Source organism: Perca fluviatilis, chromosome 13, assembly GCF_010015445.1.
Source record: "Perca fluviatilis chromosome 13, GENO_Pfluv_1.0, whole genome shotgun sequence".
Lineage (NCBI taxonomy): Eukaryota > Metazoa > Chordata > Actinopteri > Perciformes > Percidae > Perca > Perca fluviatilis.
The window spans coordinates 36,273,665-36,294,783 of NC_053124.1; the positions used below are offsets into that span (position 1 = coordinate 36,273,665).

The 21,119-nt window shown below is 40.1% G+C and overlaps 2 protein-coding genes across 2 annotated transcripts; both read left to right on the top strand.

The window, feature by feature from the left end:
* The first annotated feature begins 1,248 nt into the window (after positions 1–1,248).
* LOC120570973 (trihydrophobin-like) lies at positions 1,249–4,152 on the top strand. The gene is made up of 4 exons (XM_039819655.1): positions 1,249–1,255; positions 1,348–1,491; positions 2,396–2,506; positions 3,659–4,152. The coding sequence occupies exons 1-4, from the start codon at positions 1,249–1,251 to the stop codon at positions 4,150–4,152; spliced, it is 756 nt and encodes a 251-aa protein (XP_039675589.1).
* Positions 4,153–8,618: 4,466 nt separating this feature from the next.
* On the top strand, positions 8,619–19,072 carry LOC120571542 (ly6/PLAUR domain-containing protein 3-like). Its single transcript, XM_039820544.1, has 5 exons — positions 8,619–8,734; positions 9,597–9,713; positions 17,392–17,535; positions 18,575–18,682; positions 18,765–19,072. The coding sequence occupies exons 1-5, from the start codon at positions 8,689–8,691 to the stop codon at positions 18,935–18,937; spliced, it is 588 nt and encodes a 195-aa protein (XP_039676478.1). The 5' UTR covers positions 8,619–8,688; the 3' UTR covers positions 18,938–19,072.
* The last annotated feature ends 2,047 nt before the right edge of the window (positions 19,073–21,119 follow it).

The window sequence follows — 21,119 nt, forward strand, 5'->3', positions numbered from 1 at the left end:
AATACATCAAAACGTGTGCAATGATCAGGGATATTGGTCTATGACTTTTCTAAGAGATTCGCCCTGCGGTTTTCACGAAATTCACAAACAACTGCGCTAAATTTCCTCATAGACTTTAATGGGAAATCGTCACAAAATCGAATTACAGAGCTCAAACTCCGCAACCCCGCCCCCACCCCCTCCCCTCTTTGGGGCCACACCAATCCGCCATACTTTAACCTGTATAAATAATAATAAAAGTTTTAACAGAAGACAAGACTTTATTGGGTTAAATGGGCCTTCTGATATGAAGCATGTTTTTTATGAAATCACAGTTCATGTATCGTCCAGTTATCAGACGGTTTCAGATTTTACGTTAATCAATCAAAACATCTGTGTCTGTTTTCTCAGCCTCCCCCCTGACATGTTATGAGTGTAAACCGGATGCCTCGGGAAAGTGCAATGAAACTGAAAAACAATGCCCTCTACGTCTACAGTGTGCTGCAATGAGACTCGTTACATATGCAGGTATTGTTACACTGTTTTCTGCTGGCCAGGACCGGATCTATAGGCATAGTCCCTCTACATACTTTTTTACTCTCTACTGTTGTCTCTTTATAACTCTTTCTCTTTGTTTTTTTTTTAAAAAATTTTTTTCTTTTTTTTTTTTTTTTTTAAATATTTTTTTTTCTTTTTCTTTTATACTACTCTCTACTGTTGTCTCTCTACATACTACTCTCTACTGCTGTCTCTCTACATACTACTCTTTACTGTTGTCTCTCTACATACTACTCTCTACTGCTGTCTCTCTACATACTACTCTCTACTGCTGTCTCTCTACATACTACTATCAACCGTTGTCTCTCTTCATACTACGGCGTGTGCCACCATACGCGGAGTTTGCAGTGTGGCCGGGGCATCGCCATCTGTCTATTGTGTTCCAAGACAGCCGTGCCTCGATTGGTTTTCATAAGGGCGAGTTGTTAAATTGTTACAATGTAATTTAAAATCTGCTTTAAAAATAAACATATATGTTTATTTAACATGTTTGTTTTGTCCATATGTGCTCATGTTGTGTTCCCCAAGTGGTAGGCCAGGTCTCAGCTGCTACAATGAGTTTCTTTTTTTTTTTTTTGCCCCCCCTGGCTAGAATGTCAAAGTTCGCTACCCCTGAAATATGTTCCCCCAGACCCGCCCCTGGATATATAGCCTATATCACATTTTGTAGTAATATTTTAATTGCTTGTCTTATCGTTAATTACACGCAAAATGGAGCGTGTGAATTTATTGCGTTCAGGTTTTTATTACATAATGTGTTACATTTTGAGGTTTTATTACATCATGCATTGTTACACTTTTTTGTTGCAGATGGTTCAGAATATTCTGTACACTCAACAGGATGTGCTAAAGCCGAAAACTGTGTCAATGGCTCGGTCAACTTTGGAATGAAGGAAATCAAAATTACCACCAAGTGTTGCCTCTCTGACCGCTGCAACACCCAGCCGGCCCCAGGTTAGGTTACTTGCTTATATCGTCCGTTGGTATTTAGATGTTTGCACTGAAAGCGGTGTAGCTGCATGAGCAATAGCTGTTAAAAATCTGAGAACTACTCTCCCTAAAAGTTAAACCCTGGACCCTATGTTCTGATGGTTTTTGTGTCGAAGTGACTGATGGGAACAACAATCTTTGAAATGTGTCCAGTATTGAGCGCTGTAACCGGCGGCAGTGAACCGGGGTGCAATGTGACTTTAGGACAAATGTTCAGCTTCAGTCAGCGTCCACTAAAAGTTCTGTTTTTGCCGCTGACAGACTCAGATTGAATCCACCAGACTCTATTTAAAAATGCAATACTTTTAGCGTGTATAGAGCCAACATATTCTCACATGTAATTTGGTAACCTATGTGTTTATTTTAACAAAAAATAGAGGTGTTATGGTTGGAAAAGTGGAAAGACGCCCAAAACAGCTTTTCATAGTTTTATTTTGTTTCTAGTGACTGTGAATGAAGTGTATTTTGCGACGCTAAAATTACTGTTTATTTACATGGAGTCTGGTGGGTTTAGCAAAACGCAATTTCGCGGATGTTTTATCTTTAAAAAAAGGATCTTACTCTTTAACAGAAAGGTCAACCTCCTCCGTAATCCTTTCCATAATGTTGTCAGACATTTAGAATAATAATCTGAGTCTGTCAGCAGCAAAACGAGCACTTTTGTGAAGGTAAATGGACAATTGCCCTATTGACATACATTGTAGCTTGTTTCTTGCTTAATACTGGACCTGGACATGTCAAATTAGTTTTTTGTTCCCATCAGTCACTTTTTAAAAAAGACACTGAGGAAGATAAATTGCATTCATGTCCCCCCTCAATCCACCTGTACACCCCCAAATAATATGAACAATGTTATGTTATGTTCCAGGACCCAGCAAATCCAAACCAAACGGTAAAAAGTGCTACTACTGCGATGACAAATCTTGCACCAACATCGTAAACTGTGAGGGGAACGAGGACAACTGCATCACAGCAACATGTAGGCCTAACGGACACACACACACACACACACACACACACACAACACACACACACACACACAGACATACATACAAAGACACACACACACAGACGCACACACAGACACACACAGCCACACACAGAGACCCACACACACACACAGACACACACACAGACGCACACAGACACACACAGCCACACACACAGACACCCATTCCCCCATGTATAGTTAGATGAACAGTATTAACACAAAATCTTTTCATGTCACAGGCTTTTTGAAAACCTCTCACTCAGAACTACCCAGCAAATCTTCAAAACCAGAAGCTATTTCTCAGCCTTTCACTCAGTTTTTAATTACATGAAACACTTTTTTCAAAACATTACACACAATTCTTTACCAAAGACACAAAAATCTATCAGGAAGTGACTTGCTTTCCTTTTTAAAAAAAAACCTCACACACACACACCCCCCCCCTCTCCAAAAAACCATAAATGGTAAACACTTTTATACGGCAAAAACTGAACGCTAACCAATCACTGCTTTAGTATAGGCCAATACAGAGGTCAAAGGTCAGATTACCTGTTTTGAACAATGGATGCCAACAATAGACAGAGAGCAAGGGACTCTCATCTCTGATGAGATCAGGGCCACACTGATTCATCATGTGATCAACCACAGATTGACCAATGTTTTGCACAAAGTGAAAACGCAAACCTTTTGCCGTCTACACCTTCGCACACACAAGCACACACAAAAAAAAAAAATTAACAATAAAATATTTTCTTACTGTATCATTACATTGTTTTTTACAGTGCACTTTTCAACCACTTTCAGCTGGTTACTTTCTCTCTAAAACATTATAAATGTAGATATGAGCTTATGAAAGACAAATGAGCTTTAGATTTACAACAACAGTGTGTACATGCTATATCCAAAAATCTACTATTATGAAAAAAGTGTTGCAAATGCCTCATTGTGAGATGTGTTTATGGTATTTTGAATGCAGTGTTTCATTTTGAAGGAGATGTGAGGCATTTAGCATTTTGTGTGGGCAGTTTTAGGAATTGTGCGTAGAGTTTTGAAAAAAGGAGACATACCTTTGAAAATGTGTGTAAGCAGTTGGAAAAAACTGTAAAACATCTCCCACTAACATTACTTCACTTCTCTCAGACATCCAAGGAGCAATAAGCCGGACCTTCAAGGGCTGTGCGTCCAAGCCGCTGTGCACCCAGACATGGGATCCATCCTGGGCCGGAGAAATGAAATCTACCTGCTGTGAGGAAAACTTATGCAATGGAGAGAGCAACGGCGACGGCAACGGCAATGGCAACGGCAATGGCAACGGCAATGGCAATGGCAATGGCAACGGCGGCAACAGTGGCAACGGCGGCGGCAACGGTGGCAACGGCGGCGGCAACGGTGGCAACGGCGGCGGCAACGGTGACAGCAACGGCAACGGTGGCAATGGCGGTGGCAATGGCGGTGGCAATGGCAACGGTGACGACAACGGCGGCAGCAACGGTGACAGCAACGGTGGCAATGGCGGTGGCAATGGCGGCGGCAACGGCGGCAACGGCGGCAATGGCAACGGCGCCAGCAGCAGCAGTGCCGGCCTGGTGCTGCTGGCCCCCCCGCTGCTCTCTTTGCTCGTGACCTCTTATTAACTCCTGGAGACACTGGAACCAGGGAGGGCACGATGTGAGGGAAATATCCTCCTGCAGACACACACACACACACACACAAACACACACACACACACACACAATACCTTTTAGGCTGGAATTGCCTCTGTAGTATTAAGTATGAAACATAAATCTATTGTGTGTATAGTGTGTAGTTTTTCCCCCCGTGAGGAATTCTGAGTAATGACAACAACACTGTCGGAGCGCCACATTATAACCTTATTTCATGTTGCATTCAGGGCAGATTATTACATGATGAAGTAAAGCTTTATAACATTTTGATGTTTTATTACAAAATGCGTTTCAACCAATGACATCTCCCGTTGATGCACAGCTTCTGTTCTGAGTGCTTATTATAGTCTGGAACCAGTTTTTAATTTTTAATGTCAGTTACGTTGGCGCCGATGTAAAGCTGAATAAATACCAATCTTAATATCCTGCTGTGTGTTCTGATTGATTTCTGAGCGCTAAATCATTTCTGAGTCTCATTTAAAAGACATTTGTGTCAAATAACCATTAAAGTTGCAGTATACCAACCCGTTCTCACTCCGCACACACACACACACACACACATCCTGTTAAACACGGCTGCAAGTAAATGGGAATATTCTCTTTCATTGGCCATGGAAACAGCTTAGAGGAATATTGTATAGGCCTATGTCACACTCCCTTTCTCCGTAAGGATTTAGATTATCAGCCATAATGTCTAACCCATCCCATAATGTCTACGTGGTTGTGTAACCAAGGTTTCTGCTCCTGTATAAGCTAGAAGTCTGCATGAAAAAAAACTACACACCCCACAATTCTAAGTGTAACCAGCGTCTCTGATTGGTCCAACTCGTTGTTACCATAGAAACGTTTACCGTACCAGCGAACGGCTAGGGCGAGCTCCTACCATTGAAGTCTATACCTTTTGCATTTTTGGCCGTTTTAAAAACGTTTTTTGCACTGAATCAAATGTTTTATGCTCACTATTAATCTCGTAGCTCGTTTGCTTGGTTCCAGACTTAAAACTCTATATCAGCAATTTTCGAAACGTCCGGAACCAGAGCTTTAAAAAAGTGGGTCACTTGAGCTCTAAAACAACAATGGCAGCCTCCACCCACAGCTGTTGTTGTAGTATACCAGGTTGCTCTACATAGAGGTGTCAAAAGTATTCACATTCATTACTCAAGTAGAAGTACAGATACTAGGGTTTGAAAAGACTTATGTAGAAGTTGAAGTATCAACTCAAGTTACTCAAGTAAAAGTGTAAAAGTACTGGTTTCAAAACTACTTAAAGTATAAACGTAAAAGTAATGTAAGGGGGAAAAAATGCCATTAAGGACAAAAGCCCAGGCCTATAGTGCACTACCCCACCTCCACAAACACAAAAAAGGAAGCACCTTGTTCAATTGTATTTGTCTGTTCTGTATGTTCAAAAATATAAAACAATAAAAAGTTGATCTAAAAAAAAAAAGAAAAGGAGCACAAGTCAACATTAAAGAACAGCTTGTGTATTGCTAGGTCTTAGCAATACAGGGTCAAAATTAAATGATTTATTAAAAATGTAATAACTTAAAACAGTAACTTATTTCAGGCTAAGTCTGTGTTGTTTTTCAGACAACGGCAGCTACAGTCTGGTGTTAGAGTCCTCTCCAGTGAAATACAGACACACTTTTACACCGTTTAGCTGTCAGCATTTTAACCGTGTTTAATCCAGCTGCTAGCTAACGGTAGGCTAACGTTACCTGTTGTCAGGTGTAGTGTTTAATAGAGTCCCATGCAGCGATGTTTCAGTTCCCTCTAACGTCCGTTTTCAGGGCATCACAGAGAAGCGCAGGCATTTAAGTGGCACCTAAATAAGGCACCGAAATCCGCATTGATATTTGGTCCGGTAGATACCGTATTAGCACCTGGTCTGTGCAGGTGCGATGGATTGCGTACAAACAGGGTGTATATGTTTATACTTCTCATCCAACCACAATCAAACTTACTCTCTCCGGATGGTGTTTGTTTGAACGATGACGAGCCAATGAAAACAAGCCGAACTGAAATAGGAGTAACAAGGCTATTTTTAAAATGTAAGGAGTAGAAAGTACAGATAATATCGTGAAAATGTAAGGAGTAGAAGTAAAAAGTCTGCTGTAAAATAATTACTCCAGTAAAGTATACCCATAATTTCTACTTAAGTAAGGTAACGAAGTATTTGTATCTTTACTTGACACCTCTGGCTCTACATCAGGACGTAGACAGCCAAAACTACAAATAGCATTATCAAAATCAAACTTTTGCACCAAATGGTACACTCTTCATTCATATTATCAGATTTTTGTCTGACCAACTACACACTGTTGGGCATAATAAAAAGCACTCTCATCTTTAGTATGCTTTGCCATAATACTAAAATAGTTCAAATTGTAGAAAATTCTGTTGACACATTTATTTTTTGTTTTTCACGAAACAAGTCAGTGCAACATATGCACAGCAGATATATTTATACATAAAAATATGCTCACAAAAAAACAGTAAACTGAAAAAGAAAACTGCAGAAAAAATGTGCAGAAATGTTGTAAAAAATAAATAAAATAAAAGGTTGCATCTGTGGTCATCAGTAATGATCTTTTTTCCAGTTCTTTGTTAAAAACGACGTGAGGAAACGATGCGAGGAAACGGACCCCTGAGAATAAAAACTCTGCATGTTAAACCTGCACTGTCAAATATGTTAATAAGCTATTTTCACCTATTTAACGATTCGATTTTTAAAATATGATGACACCAGTGTGTTCCCCATCCCCAAAAACCCCAGGGTGTATCAACATCAACACGCTAACGTGCTCTCTGTTGATTCACAGGTACTGAAAAACTCGCTTTTTCATATTGTATTGTATATTGTATTCTCATACCGCTTGTATCAGCAGATTATCTAAATGTTATAGAAATCGTTGTGTGACGTTGTGAGCTGATTTTGAGGTGTTTATGTTAAGAGTAAAAAGCTTAACTTTGAAGCTAGTTGTTCCGACCAGTGTCGGCAGGCTGAGTAGTTCTTATGAACTTCGGTTTTACAATGTAGTTTTCCATAGTAGTTTGTAAGTGTAAGTTACTGATATTGGCATCCTGTAACATAAGAAAACACGTTCTATATTTTGTTCAGAGTATTAGCCAGCCAGCAGTAAGGAAATGGTGATGATAAATACTGTTTTAAGCTAGTTTTACAGTCCCGGTCATTCAGTAACATGGCGACGCCATCTTGTCAAGCTCTAATATTAAGTGCACGCGTATGAGAGAACATGATGTGCAAGAATGTTGTATGTATGGGTGTGTATTATGCTACGGTTAAATTTGTGTTAGCCGAATAGCATTAGTTATATGTGAAAGACTGTAGGTCTGAGAGTCCAGTGAATGTGAAGTGAAGTTATATTATTTTGGTATTGTTTAGTATTTTAAGTTAAGCCAAGTCTTGTATGTGTTATATGTGTTAAATCATTTGAATTGATGTGCATTTATTTTCTGTCAGATTGTTTAATATTATTTATCATCAGTTTGGTTACACCATTTTTTAATTTTTAAACGTTTTATTATCATTTTAACATGCACTTTTATCAGAGTTAAAACAGTAGAGACAATTGGACAAACACACACACACACACATGCAGTGACACACAACATAGACACACACACATACAGTGACACACAGACACACACAAACAAGCACACACATACAGTGACACACAGACACACACACACACACATTAAATGAATATGATAGTAAAGTTCAACAATGAGGAACTAAGGGCTGTATTATAGGTAACAGAATTATTTGCTGATACACCATATAAGGTGATACACATAAGTATTTTTTATTGTTAAGAAGTGATAAACACGCACATACACACACGCACATACACACAGACACACAGACACACATGCACAAACACACACAGACACACACACGCACAAACACACACACACAGACACACAGACACACATGCACAAACACACAGACACACACACATAGACACACACACACATGCAGACACACGCACATACACACAGACACATACACGCACAAACACACACACATACACAGACACACACAGACACACACACATAGACACACACACACAAAGACACGCACACATACGCATGCACACACAGACACACAGAGACACACACAAATACACACACAGAGTGACACACAGACACACACAGAGACACGCATGCGTACACACACACACACACACACACAGAATCTCACACACGAAAGCATGCACGCACGCACGCACAGTAACACACAGACACACACGCACACACACACACACACACACACACACACAGACACACACACACACACACCGAGCTGCCAGAATGTTTTCTTATCTTGTCTAACAAAATTTATTTCTTAGAGTCCTCCCCTCCCCCCCATAACACATCAGGGCGGTATGAGAGAGTTTTTAGGATGAAGACAACGCCTCCTCAGTAGAACTACTTAAAGCTGTAACACATCAAACTGAAATTCAGTTGTATCCCTCCGTCAACATGTATCTCCTGGCGCTGATGTTCGGGATTCTGCTTCTACCTGAAGGCAAGTTCTTCTTCTGTTATCTGTGCTCATAATGGTGATTAATTCACTTCAGATTTACACTGTAAGATATTAATCCTGTAGAACAGAAAAGGTTCTGGCGACTCGTTACCTCGTAATTATAAACATAAATAATGTGTGTGTAGCTAAAGTTACAACACTTTTTGAAAAATTATATAAAATGTTCTCATACAAACCTGCACAGTTACTAAACTCCTGAAAACTTTGAAAGAAACTTAAAAAATGTAGAAAGAATTTTCGGTAATGCCAGAAAAAAAAATCATAAAAGCGAAAATGCTAAAAAAAATTTGACGACATCGGTCCATATGAGTAAATAAAATGTGTTATTATGTTTTAATCTCTTTTAAAAAAAAATACCTTTAAAAAATGTTGTCCTTTTTTTTTGACTCTTTTTAAATGTCTTTGTCTTTATAATTATAATAACTTTGTCGTGCTACTAGTCACACAGTGTTCCTAACACATTCGCAAATAATATATCAAAACGTGTGCAATGATCGGTGATGTTGGGCTATGACTTTTCTAAGAGATTCACCCAGCAGTTTTCACGAAACTCACAAACAAGTGCAATAAATTTCCCCATAGACTTTAATGGGAAATCGTCAAGAAATCGACTTACAGAGCTCACACCTCTCCCATCTTTGGGGCCACACCGATCCGCCATACTTTAACGTGTAAAAAAAATATTAAAAGTTTTAACAGAAGACAAGACTTTGGCCTTTATTGGGTAAATGGGCCTTCTGATATGTTACGTTTTTTACCAAATCACAGTTTGTGTATCGTCCAGTTATCAGACGGTTTCTGATTTTACCTTAATCAATCAAAACATCTGTATCTGTTTTCTCAGCCTCCACCCTGACATGTTATGAGTGTATACCGGATGACTCGGAAACGTGCAACGAAACAATCAAGGAATGCCCAAAGGGTCAACAGTGTGCTGCAATGAGACTTGTTTCATACGAAGGTATTGTTACACTGCTTTCTGCTGGCCAGGCCCGGATCTATAGGCGTAGTCCCTCTACCTACTACTCTCTACTGTTGTCTCTCTACATACTACTCTCTACTGTTGTCTCTCTACATACTACTCTCTACATACTACTCTCTACTGTTGTCTGGCTACATACTACTCTTTACTGTTGTCTCTCAGGATGTTTTTTGCTACCTTTTTTCACTATTATTTCCTATTATCTTATACCTTGGGCCATCATAAGTTGATAATGAACACCCCCAACTCAGCCCCGTTTGGTCTCAGAGGCCAAGAAACACCCTTTTTGGATAAAGCTTTTGGCGGAATGATGTAATTGTGAAAGTTAAGGTACTGCAGCTACATAAATGGTAACATAACCCTAACATTTTGCGTGGTGTATCATGACACACAGAGGAAACTAGCAGAAAAAGATTCTGGGGATTTCTGCCTTTTTCCTATCAAATATCACCCTCAAAATACCCCAAAAGACAGAAAAAATGTCTGTCCGTCTGACAAATTGTCATCAAAAGTGATCACTTTCAAGCATTTTATTATAGCTATTACTGCCTCAAATGTACATGAAAAACTTCCCAAGTTTATACGCTTCAATTTAAGTCCAAGATGACCTTCCTATCTAGAGGATTACAGCTGGTATAACAAAAGTTCTCCACTGTACCTCAAGTCAGAGAAAACAGAACTTTCAAGCATTACCATTCCATATGGGATTAAGCATATTTTTTGCATATGAACAATATATTAAACAACAGTTGAGACTTGACTTATATACTGTTATATTATATGAAGTGAATTGCATGAAAAGTGAATAATGTTATGCCCCTAGGTGGACTGGGGTCAGGGTGCAACATAGGGTACAGTCACACAAAATCAATTAACCAAAGGTGAGATTCATTAAAGTCCACAAAGTCCTCGCAACACAAGGAATAAAGATGACTCTAATGTGCAGTCTGTTATCAAAAAGCCAACCTTCAATTGAGTAAACGTTAGTAACCTGTACAGTTAAACATTCTTTACAGCCAGATGGTGAAACTAAATTACAGCTCAAACATAAAATAGAAAACATTTCTTTGGTTCTTAGATCTTTTTGCTGCTTTTCCATGCTGTACTTTGACGACTGGTCATTTTAGTGTATTTTATTAGTGTAGAATATAAACTCTCAATCGTCATTTTCCTCCTCTTCCTCATCTTCACTGAATAAACTTTGAATTCTGATTAAGAATCTTTATCGGACGGACCTTCCTTTTGCCTTTGAATGCGTAAGTGCAGTCAGCACCAGTGAACGCATGCAAGGCCAGAAGAGAGCTGAAATGTGTTCCTGTGAATAATCTTCAGCCAGCTGGTTGATGTTGATTAGTCTATCTCCCATGTCAAAGATGATGTTGACAGTTGATGACTTGGCATAATACAGTAGGATGAAGAAAATGTCTTTTGCTCTGACTCGAACTGTTCTGATGTGGCATTTTAGTTTGGATATACTGCATGCAAATGATCACCCTCACATCTGTTTCTTCATGTTTTGAACAGATCTCTGCTAGAAGTTATTTTGACATAACTCCAGCATTGAATTCTATCTTGAAAGCAGTGACGGATTGGGATAAAAAAAAAAAAAAACACTTGCATTTGCAACACACCGGCCCTATTTTTGTCAACAACCTAGCTTGGAAATATGTAACTCTGCCTTCTTTCCACGCACCTTGCGGCTGCATGCATAAAATAACTTTATCAGCAGTGGCCCATTGGGGTGCGGCCATTCTGGCATTTGCCCAAATTCCAGATGGCCAGTCCGTCACAGCTTGAAAGCTTGACCAGCCTCTATGAAAATGACAGGCCTTTGGATGATGTCTTCCATCATATCATGAGAGCTGCAGTGATCCAGAAGTAAATGAATGAGTGGCTTCTTGTTTTCATCATTTGTGAGAAGTGATATTCCAATCAGCGGGTCGATGAACATTCTTCCCATTAACTATAAAACGTTCACCACAACCTCTGTGATCTCTCTCAGCTGATTTTGGTGAATGTCTGTGCTGAATACTGTTTCAGCTGCAGCACGTAGACTTTTGAAGATGCGCTCTGATATAGTCTTCATTGTCCGTGGTACATCGCGCATGTAGTGAGGAGTTTCCGTCTTGAATGAGAGCACATTGGCTTGGAGCAGGAAGTTGTGCATTCTCAGCATCTTTGATCATGTGATTAAGTGGTCCAAAAAAGTCATTGATTGTTGAGATGGAGTATGGCGTCAGAGTCAAAGGATAGGTCATTAGGTCAGAGATGCTAATTTGTGACTTAAGTTCATGTGATTTGATGAAGATCTAAAAGATAAACCCACTTGTGGCCTTGTACTGGATCACTTTCTGGTTTGATAACACAAGCTTCCTTTTAGGCGTGGTAGACGACATTGTCTTGAATCACTTCCTCTTGATGGGTTCAAAGAAAAGGACCTTTTTAGTTTGAAGTCGATCACTGATGAACTTCTCTTTTTGAGTTTTGACATTTTTCAGGGCATTCAGCACATCATAGCGCACCTCTTCTAGCATAGCTGCTCCTGAACTCAAACCTGTCAAGGGCTGAGAAGTCTCAAGCTGAAATGGGTTGATAAAACTCTGAAAAGCTTGTACTGTTTGCTGCACTTGCTCCTCACTCACAAATCACTCCACAGTGATTTCACATGGTCTGAGATCTCTTTGTTGCTTTTCTGTATGTTCGCCTCGGCCACTTGTCATTACCCACATGGCTTCTACAAACTCTCCTTTGGCATGGGCAGTCAATTCAATTCAATTCAATTTTATTTATAGTATCAAATCATAACATAAGTTATCTCGAGACACTTTACAGATAGAGTAGGTCTAGACCACACTCTATAATTTACAAAGCCCCAACAATTCCAACAATTCCAGTAATTCCCTCAAGAGCAAGCAGTGCAACAGTGGCGAGGAAAAACTCCCTCTTGGGAAGAAACCTCGGACAGACCCAGGCTCTTGGTAGGCGGTGTCTGACGAGCCGGTTGGGGGTGTGATGAACAGTGGCGATAGTAGTCACATTAATAATGGAACAGTGACTGGATGTAGCGGGAAGCTGCAGGGTTCAGCAGGACGCAGCATGACATTGCAGGGCATCGCTGAGCTCAGCAGGGAGTGCAGCAGGACCACGGCGACAGCTGCAACCAGGGTCTTGGTTCCAACGTTCTCCAAGGAAATACGCTGGGGGAAAAAAAAAGCATAAGGACTCCGGGGAGTAAACTCCCCGGAAGCTAGGATTAGTAACAAGCATTTCTGGGACGGGCTGCACACAAATAGTAATAGTAATAGTAATAGAAAGGGAGAGGAGAGAGCAGCTCAGTGTGTCAAAGGAAGGAAGTCCCCCGGCAGTCTAGAACTATAACAGCGTAACTATAACAGGTAACTAAGAGAGACAGGTCATAAGGAGAGGTAGCTTTTTCGGGCTTAGAACTCTCCCCCTGCCGGATCTGGCTTGGCTGGCCTGCCTCCCTCTACTTTGTTATGTATTATTAATCTAACAATTATGAAGAGAAGCAGTTGGGCCAGTTAGGTGAACACTACAACTCCTCACTCCCTAACTATAAGCTTTATCAAATAGGAGAGTTTTAAGTTCATGCTTGAATGAGGTGACAGTTTCTGCCCCCCGAACCCAGATCGGGAGCTGGTTCCATAGGAGAGGAGCCTGATAACTGAAGGCTCTAGCTCCCATTCTACTTTTAGAGACTCTAGGTACCACCAGTAACTCTGCATTCTGGGAGCGCAGTGCTCTAGTAGGACAATAGGGTATTAGGAGCTCTTCTAGATATGATGGTGCTAGACCATTTAGAGCTTTGTAGGTCAAGAGAAGGACTTTAAACTCAATCCTGGATTCAACAGGAAGCCAATGCAGAGAAGCTAATACAGGAGAAATATGATCTCTTTTCTTAGTTCTTGTGAGAACACGCGCTGCAGCATTCTGGATCAGCTGGAGAGTCTTAAGAAACTTATTTGTGCAACCTGACAGTAAGGAATTACAATAGTCCAGCCTGGAAGTAACAAATGCATGGACTAGTTTTTCAGCGTCGTTTTGAGACAGGATATTCCTAATTTTGGCAATGTTACGAAGATGAAAAAAGGCTGTTCTTGAGGTTTGTTTTAGATTGGCATTAAAGGATATATCCTGATCAAAGATAACTCCTAAATTTCTAACAGTGGTGCTGGAGGCCAGGGCAACACCATCCAGAGTAGCTATATCTCTAGATAATGAAGTTCGAAGGTGTTTAGGGCCCAGCACAATAACTTCAGTTTTGTTAGGGTTTAACATCAGAAAATTATAGGTCCTCCAGGATTTTATATCCTTAATGCACGCTTGAAATTTAGCTAGCTGACTGGTTTCGTCTGGTTTGATTGACAAGTATAATTGGGTGTCATCCGCAACAGTGAAAGTTAATTGAGTGTTTTCTAATAATATTGCCTAGAGGAAGCATATATAAGGAGAATAGAATTGGTCCAAGCACTGAGCCTTGAGGAACCCCATGGCTAACTTTAGCGTACTTGGAGGATTTATCATTAACATTCACAAATTGAGATCGATCAGAGAAATAGGACCTAAACCAACTCAGAGCAATTCCTTTAATGCCAACCAAGTGTTCCAATCTCTGTAACAGGATTGAATGGTCAATTGTGTCAAATGCAGCACTAAGATCTAGTAAAACAAGAATGGAGACAAGACCTTTGTCTGCAGCAGTTAAAAGGTCGTTAGTAATTTTCACCAGTGCCGTCTCTGTGCTATGATTCTTTCTAAATCCTGATTGAAAGTCATCAAATAAACTGTTGCTATGTAGAAAATCACATAACTGATTAGCAACCACCTTCTCAAGGATCTTGGATAGAAAAGCAAGGTTAGATATAGGTCTATAGTTTGCTAAGACCTCAGGATCCAGAGGGGTGGGTTTTTCCAGAAGAGGTTTTATCACAGCTACTTTAAAATGACTGTGGTACATAACCTGTTAATAGAGACATATTGATCATATCTAGTAATGAGGTGTTAACCACAGGTAATGCTTCTTTGAGTAGTCTCGTTGGGATGGGGTCCAAGAGACAGGTAGATGGCTTAGCTGAGGATATCTTTAACATTAATTGTTGAAGGTCTATAGGATAAAAGCAGTCTAAGTATATGTCGAGACTAGTCTTTATTTCTAACGACTCTGCGTTTAAAGGTGAACCGTTAGAAGTTGAGTGTAAAAGGTGATGAATTTTATCTCTAATTGTTGTAATTTTATCATTGAAGAAGCTCATGAAGTCATCACTACTCAGAGCTAGAGGAATATCAGTCAGGATATGACGTTACTGGTTATTCCACAGATCCCAGCAGAATATGTCCCAGACCCTGAGTTTGACTTGAGTCAATCTAGAAGTAGAGTGGGCGCCTTACATGTAGAAAAATATAGGACACCAATCTAACATTAGAATCAATATCTTTCTATAACCAGAAAAATAGATCAACTTACCTCCAAATTGTCTTTGCTGAATAACTTCACGATGTGACATGAAGGGTTAGGGTGTTGGTTGGTTAGTGCAGTGCTGTAGTCTACAGTACGTGATAAGCAGGTATATGCAGTATACACACTAAGAAATCTCCAGGATTTCAATGTACCCACTTAAAAAAGTGCAATGATACGCAACAATATATATTTTTGTGACAGAACTTTCACTTCAGATATTTGTATTCCCAAATACGGGGTTGAGTAATGTGACAGCAAACAACACTAACGCTGCAGAACATGCAGAGAGACATATCTCATCTTTCACTGACCCGCTCCTTGCTGAGCGCAGTGCGTAGTGTGTGCGTAGTGTGTAGTGTGTAGTGCGTAGTGTGTAGCGTGTGCATAGTGTGTAGTGTGTAGTGCGTAGTGTGTAGTGCATAGCGTGTGCATAGCGACTGGGCCCCAATGCTCCGCCTACACTAACGCCAGTATCCTCCTTTCACCACATTTAAGACTAATATACGTAGCCTATTTTATTTTCTCCTCGTTGCTTTGGGGTCAACTTCTGTGATCCAGGCTCAGGTCCCTGATGTGAAAGCCCTCTTATTGCTTTATATTCCATTATATATTTTTTATATTTTTTGAATATCATCTGTGTTTTCCGTCTCATAGGATAAATAAAGGTATTCCCACCATAAATTGGTGCATAAAAGTGTATCAAAATGCAAGATATTAATCTCAAAATAACCCTGTGGGAGGACACCGAGACCCCACACTTTGATATGATCCACCCCCCAAAAAAAAAGGCCCATTCTGACAACTTCAACTCTTGTTTAAGATATTCATATGCAAAAAAATATGATTAATCCCATATGGTAATGCTTAAAAGTTCAGTTTTCTCTGATTTGAGGTACAGTGGAGAAGGAAGGAAGTTTTTCATGTACATTTGAGGCAGTGATACCTACAATAAAATGCTTTAAAATTATCACTTTTGATGACAATTTGTCAGGCGGACAGACATTATTTTGTCTTTTGGGGTATGTTGAGGGTGATATTTGACAGCCAAAAGGCAGCAATCCCCAGAATATTTTTCTGCTAGTTTCCCCTATGTGCCAGGATACACCACGCAAAATGTTAGGGTTATATGACCATTTATGTAGCTGCAGTACCTTAACATTCACAATTACATCATTCCGCCAAAAGCTTTTCCCAAAAAGGGTGTTTTTTGGCCTCTGAGACCAAACGGGGCTGAGTTGGGGGTGGTCATTATCAACGTATGATGGCCCAAGGTATTAGATAATAGGAAATAAAAGTGAAAAAAAGGTAGCAAAAAACATCCTGAGGAGTGGACCTGGCTCCCGGCCTACTACTCTTGTCTCTCTACATACTACTCTCTACTGTTGTCTCTCTACATACTACTCTCTACTGTTGTCTCTCTACATACTACTCTCTACTGTTGTCTCTATACATACTGCTCTCTACTGTTGTCTCTCTACATACTACTCTCTACTGTTGTCTCTCTACATACTACTCTCTACTGTTGTCTCTATACATACTGCTCTCTACTGTTGTCTCTCTACATACTACTCTCTACTGTTGTCTCTATACATACTGCTCTCTACTGTTGTCTCTCTACATACTACTCTCTACCGTTGTCTCTCTACATACTACTCTCTACTGCTGTCTCTCTACATACTACTCTCTACTGCTGTCTCTCTACATACTACTCTCTACTGTTGTCTCTCTACATACTACTCTCTACTGCTGTCTCTCTACATACTACTCTCTACTGCTGTCTCTCTACATACTACTCTCTACTGCTGTCTCTCTACATACTACTCTCTACTGTTGTCTCTCTTCATACCACTCTCTGCTGCTGTCTCTCTACATACTACTCTCTACTGTTGCATTTGTTTTCGGGGTTTGTGTGCTTTTTGCATTGTTTCTATATTTGCAGCACGTTTATGTATTTGGTTGTGTTGTGTGAATTTGCAGCGGGTTTGCTGAATGCTGTGCATGTGTTGTCAAATTAATTGTAAGTTGTTTTCTTAATTTGCAGTGTGTTAGCTCCTGTCGGCCACCGTACTTACAGGAAACATGGTGCTTGTAAATTTATTGCGTTCAGGTTTTTATTATATAATGTGTTACATTTTGATGTTTGATTACATAATGCGTTGTTACACTTTTTTGTTGCAGGTGGTTTAAAAGTTGTTGAAAACTCAAAAGGATGTGCTGTGGCCAAAGACTGTGGAGAGTATTCGATCAACTATGGATTCTCCAAACTCAAAGTTACCAACCGGTGTTGCACCACTGCACTCTGCAACACCCAGCTGCCCCCAGGTTAGGTTACTTGCTTATATTGTCTGTTTGTATTTAGATGTTTGCACTGAAAGCGGTGTAGCTGCATGAGCAATAGCTGTTAAAAATCTGAGAACTACTCTCCCTAAAAGTTAAACCCTGGACCCTGGTTTTTGTGTCGAAGTGACTGATGGGAACAACAATCTTTGAAATGTGTCCGGTATTGAGCGCTGTGAACCGGGCTGTTATATACTTTATATATATATACACTGCGACAACATTATGGAAAGGATCCCTATAGAGATAGACCTTTAAAACCTCTTTAAGACCTTTCTGTTTAACCAGAAACAGCTCTGAAGTCGCTAGCACTAAACCCACCAGACTCCATTTAAAAAAGCCATACTTTTAGTGTCTATAGAGCAAACATATTTTCACATGTAAATCAGTAAATTATGTTTATTTCAACTAAAACTAGAGGTGTGATGGTTGCAAAAGTGGAAAGACGACCCCAAAACGGCTTTTCATATTTTTATTTTCTTCGTCTGTGAATGAAGTGTGTTTTACGATGCTTAAATTACTGTTTATTTACATGGAGTCTGGTGGGTTTAGCGAACGCAATTTCGTGGATGTTATTATGTTTAAAAAACTTACTCTTTAACAGAAAAGGTCGACCTCCTTAGAAATCCTTTCCATAATGTTGTCAGATACTTAGAATAATAATCAGCACTTTTGTGAATGTAAATACAAGCTGGACTTACGTTGTTTCTCCGCTGCCGACTGCAGCGATCTGGCTTAATACTGGAGACGGAAGGAGGAAGGGAAGGAGGTAGGGAAGGAAAGAAGAGGAGGGAAGGAGGTAGGGAAGGAAAGTAACTAATCCGTTCATCTTGAGACTCTAAAGTGTGCAGATGTCTTACCATAGAAACTCCCGTTGAGCACTGAGACAATTTGGCTTTGGAGCAGGCGACACATTCACACATGGAGGTACTGTCAAAGACTGTTGTTCCCATCAGACAGTTTTTAAAAAAGACACTGAGGAAGATAAACGAACAATATGAACAATGTTATGTTATGTTTCCAGAACCCCAATCCAAACCAAACGGTAAACAGTGCTACTACTGCGATGGACTAACGTGCACCAACATCCTAAACTGTGAGGGGAACGAGGACTACTGCTTCTCAATAACAGGTAACACACACACACACACATTCCCCAATGTATAGTTAGCTGTATTAAAACATCTCCCACTAACATTATTTCCTTCTCCCAGGCTCCCAAGGAGAAGTAAGTGCGACCACGAAGGGTTGTGTGTCCAAGCAGCTGTGCACCGGAACGACATCTTCCTGTTGCCAGGGGAACCTCTGCAACGGCGCCAGCAGCTGCAGCGCTGGCCTGGTTCTGCTGGCCGCCCCGCTGCTCTCTTTGCTCGTGACCTCTTATTAACTCCTGGAGACGCTGGAACTAGGGAGGGCACCATATGAGGAAAATATGTAATTGAGCAAATATGTAATATGTTAGCAGCAAGCATTTTGTTCCCAAATGTCTTAATTAGTTTTAATAAGTTTTTAATAAGTTTTGCTTGATTTGCTAAATTCTATGATGGCTAAGGAACCCTTTTGATGACTTTTGTAGGGCTTCATGTCAACAAAAATGCGACAAAAAGTGTACAAAAAGTTCGTAAAAACCAACAAATTTACAAAAAGGGGGGCAAATGTCTGAGAAAGCCACAAAAACGTTGGAACAAAAACAACAAAAATGAGGAGAAAAGCTACCAAAATGTTAAAAAAAGTGACATGCAGTAACAAAAGCACGTCAATCCATGTCTGGCCCTTGGTGTGATTCTCTTTTTCCAGTGTGGCCCTCTGGGAAAATGAGTTTGACACCCCTGCTCTATATAAACGACATATGTAAAGTATCTGAATTACTGAAATTTGTATTATTTGCAGACGACACAAACATCTTTGGTTCTGGTCAGAATTTACTAGACTTGTGAGACCGTCCTGATCTGGTGTGCTCCAGTTTTCCACTCGCAGATCAGTCTGGCATCTTGAGATAGAGAAAATTTGGAGCCGTTCGCCAAACGACCGACCAATCAGCGTTGGTTTTGAGGCGGGTTTAGGTGTGACACAACGAGAAGCGACTGTTCAGTCTAAACAACGTGGCGGCTTCCACGGATGAGATGAGCGTAGCTATCGCAGAAAGTTTTATCTGAATTAGAAAGTATTCCTTCATTGAAAGAAGAGCAAAAAACGATACTGGAGGCTTTTCTCGGAGGAAAAGATATTTTTGCTCTTCTCCCGACTGGTTTCGACAAGAGTTTGATACATCAGCTGGCTCCGCTAGTCGTGAAGAAAATGGGAGAGGTACGTCAAATGCTTCGTTGATCTGATTGGTTGATTTGGCCCGTCTATCACCAACTATAGGTGGTGATAGACAGATGGTTTATCCAATCACCTTACCAGGATTTTCACCCCTTCCCAAAAGTTCTCCAACGTAAAGATCCCAGATGGATGCCGAGCAAAAGCGAACCAATCCATCTGGTGGAGTCAGGTTACCAAAAATTTACAGCAACTCCTGGACATGATCACTGGAATTCAGAAAAATAAAACAGTGGTTTGACACAAATAAGTTATCATTAAAATGTGAGTAAAACCAAATTCATGATATTTGGCAATCGTAAATCAATAAATCAAGCTCAGTTACAGATAGAAGGTGTCAATATAGAAAGAGTATATGAAATGAAATTCCTTGGAGTGATTATAGATGACAAGATTTGCTGGAAATCTCACATAAAATATATCCAAACAAAACTGTCTAGAAGTATTTTAGTCTTGGCTAAAGCAGAGCACATTTTAGACTACAAATCACTCCACATTTGGTATTGTTCAACGGTGTTACCGTATTTAAATTACTGTGTTTTTAAGACGTGGGAGAACCTGGTTCGCCTTTATTGCAGATTGTCTGCGGTGACTAAAAAAACAAACACTAGAGGTCAGTAGAGAGTTTTCACAGTGCTCCCAACTCTAATGTCTTCTCATTGAACTGCAAGGAGAATGTGAAAGGAAGCCCACAATTTGATTTCGGTTATAATGATAATTGTGTGGTTTAATATGGACATTTATAGCCAAGAAATCTGAGAAATCAGTCAGTCAGTCAATCCTCCACTGCTTTTCAAAGATTGCATTAATGTCTGCTTGATGACAAGGTCAGAGCAAAGGCCTGCCCAGTACTGGTTGCTGTGGTGGATCACATGGAATACCCCTGGAAAACTTGTTATATACATCAGGGTGTCTGGTCTCAAGTGGGCACATTTCTTGGAGGTAGAAATATGTCGATTTCAGGTAGTTGTAGTGCCCAGCGGCGGCAAATATTGGCAGACAGTCCAACATTTCAATGAGGAAAGCAATATCTAATGTCAGTATTACCATCTTCTGAATTGCTGAAAATTGTGAATTTAGTTTTGTTGAGTTTAGTATAATCCCACCTATAAAAAACATCTAATTAGGATGCATTACATATGTATTACCTTATTCAAATTCAAATGAGTGACCATTTTAGAGTGTTAACACACAGGCCTCTGTTCGGGCTGATTCAGAGTTGTTTATGATCAAAGTTATACAACTCC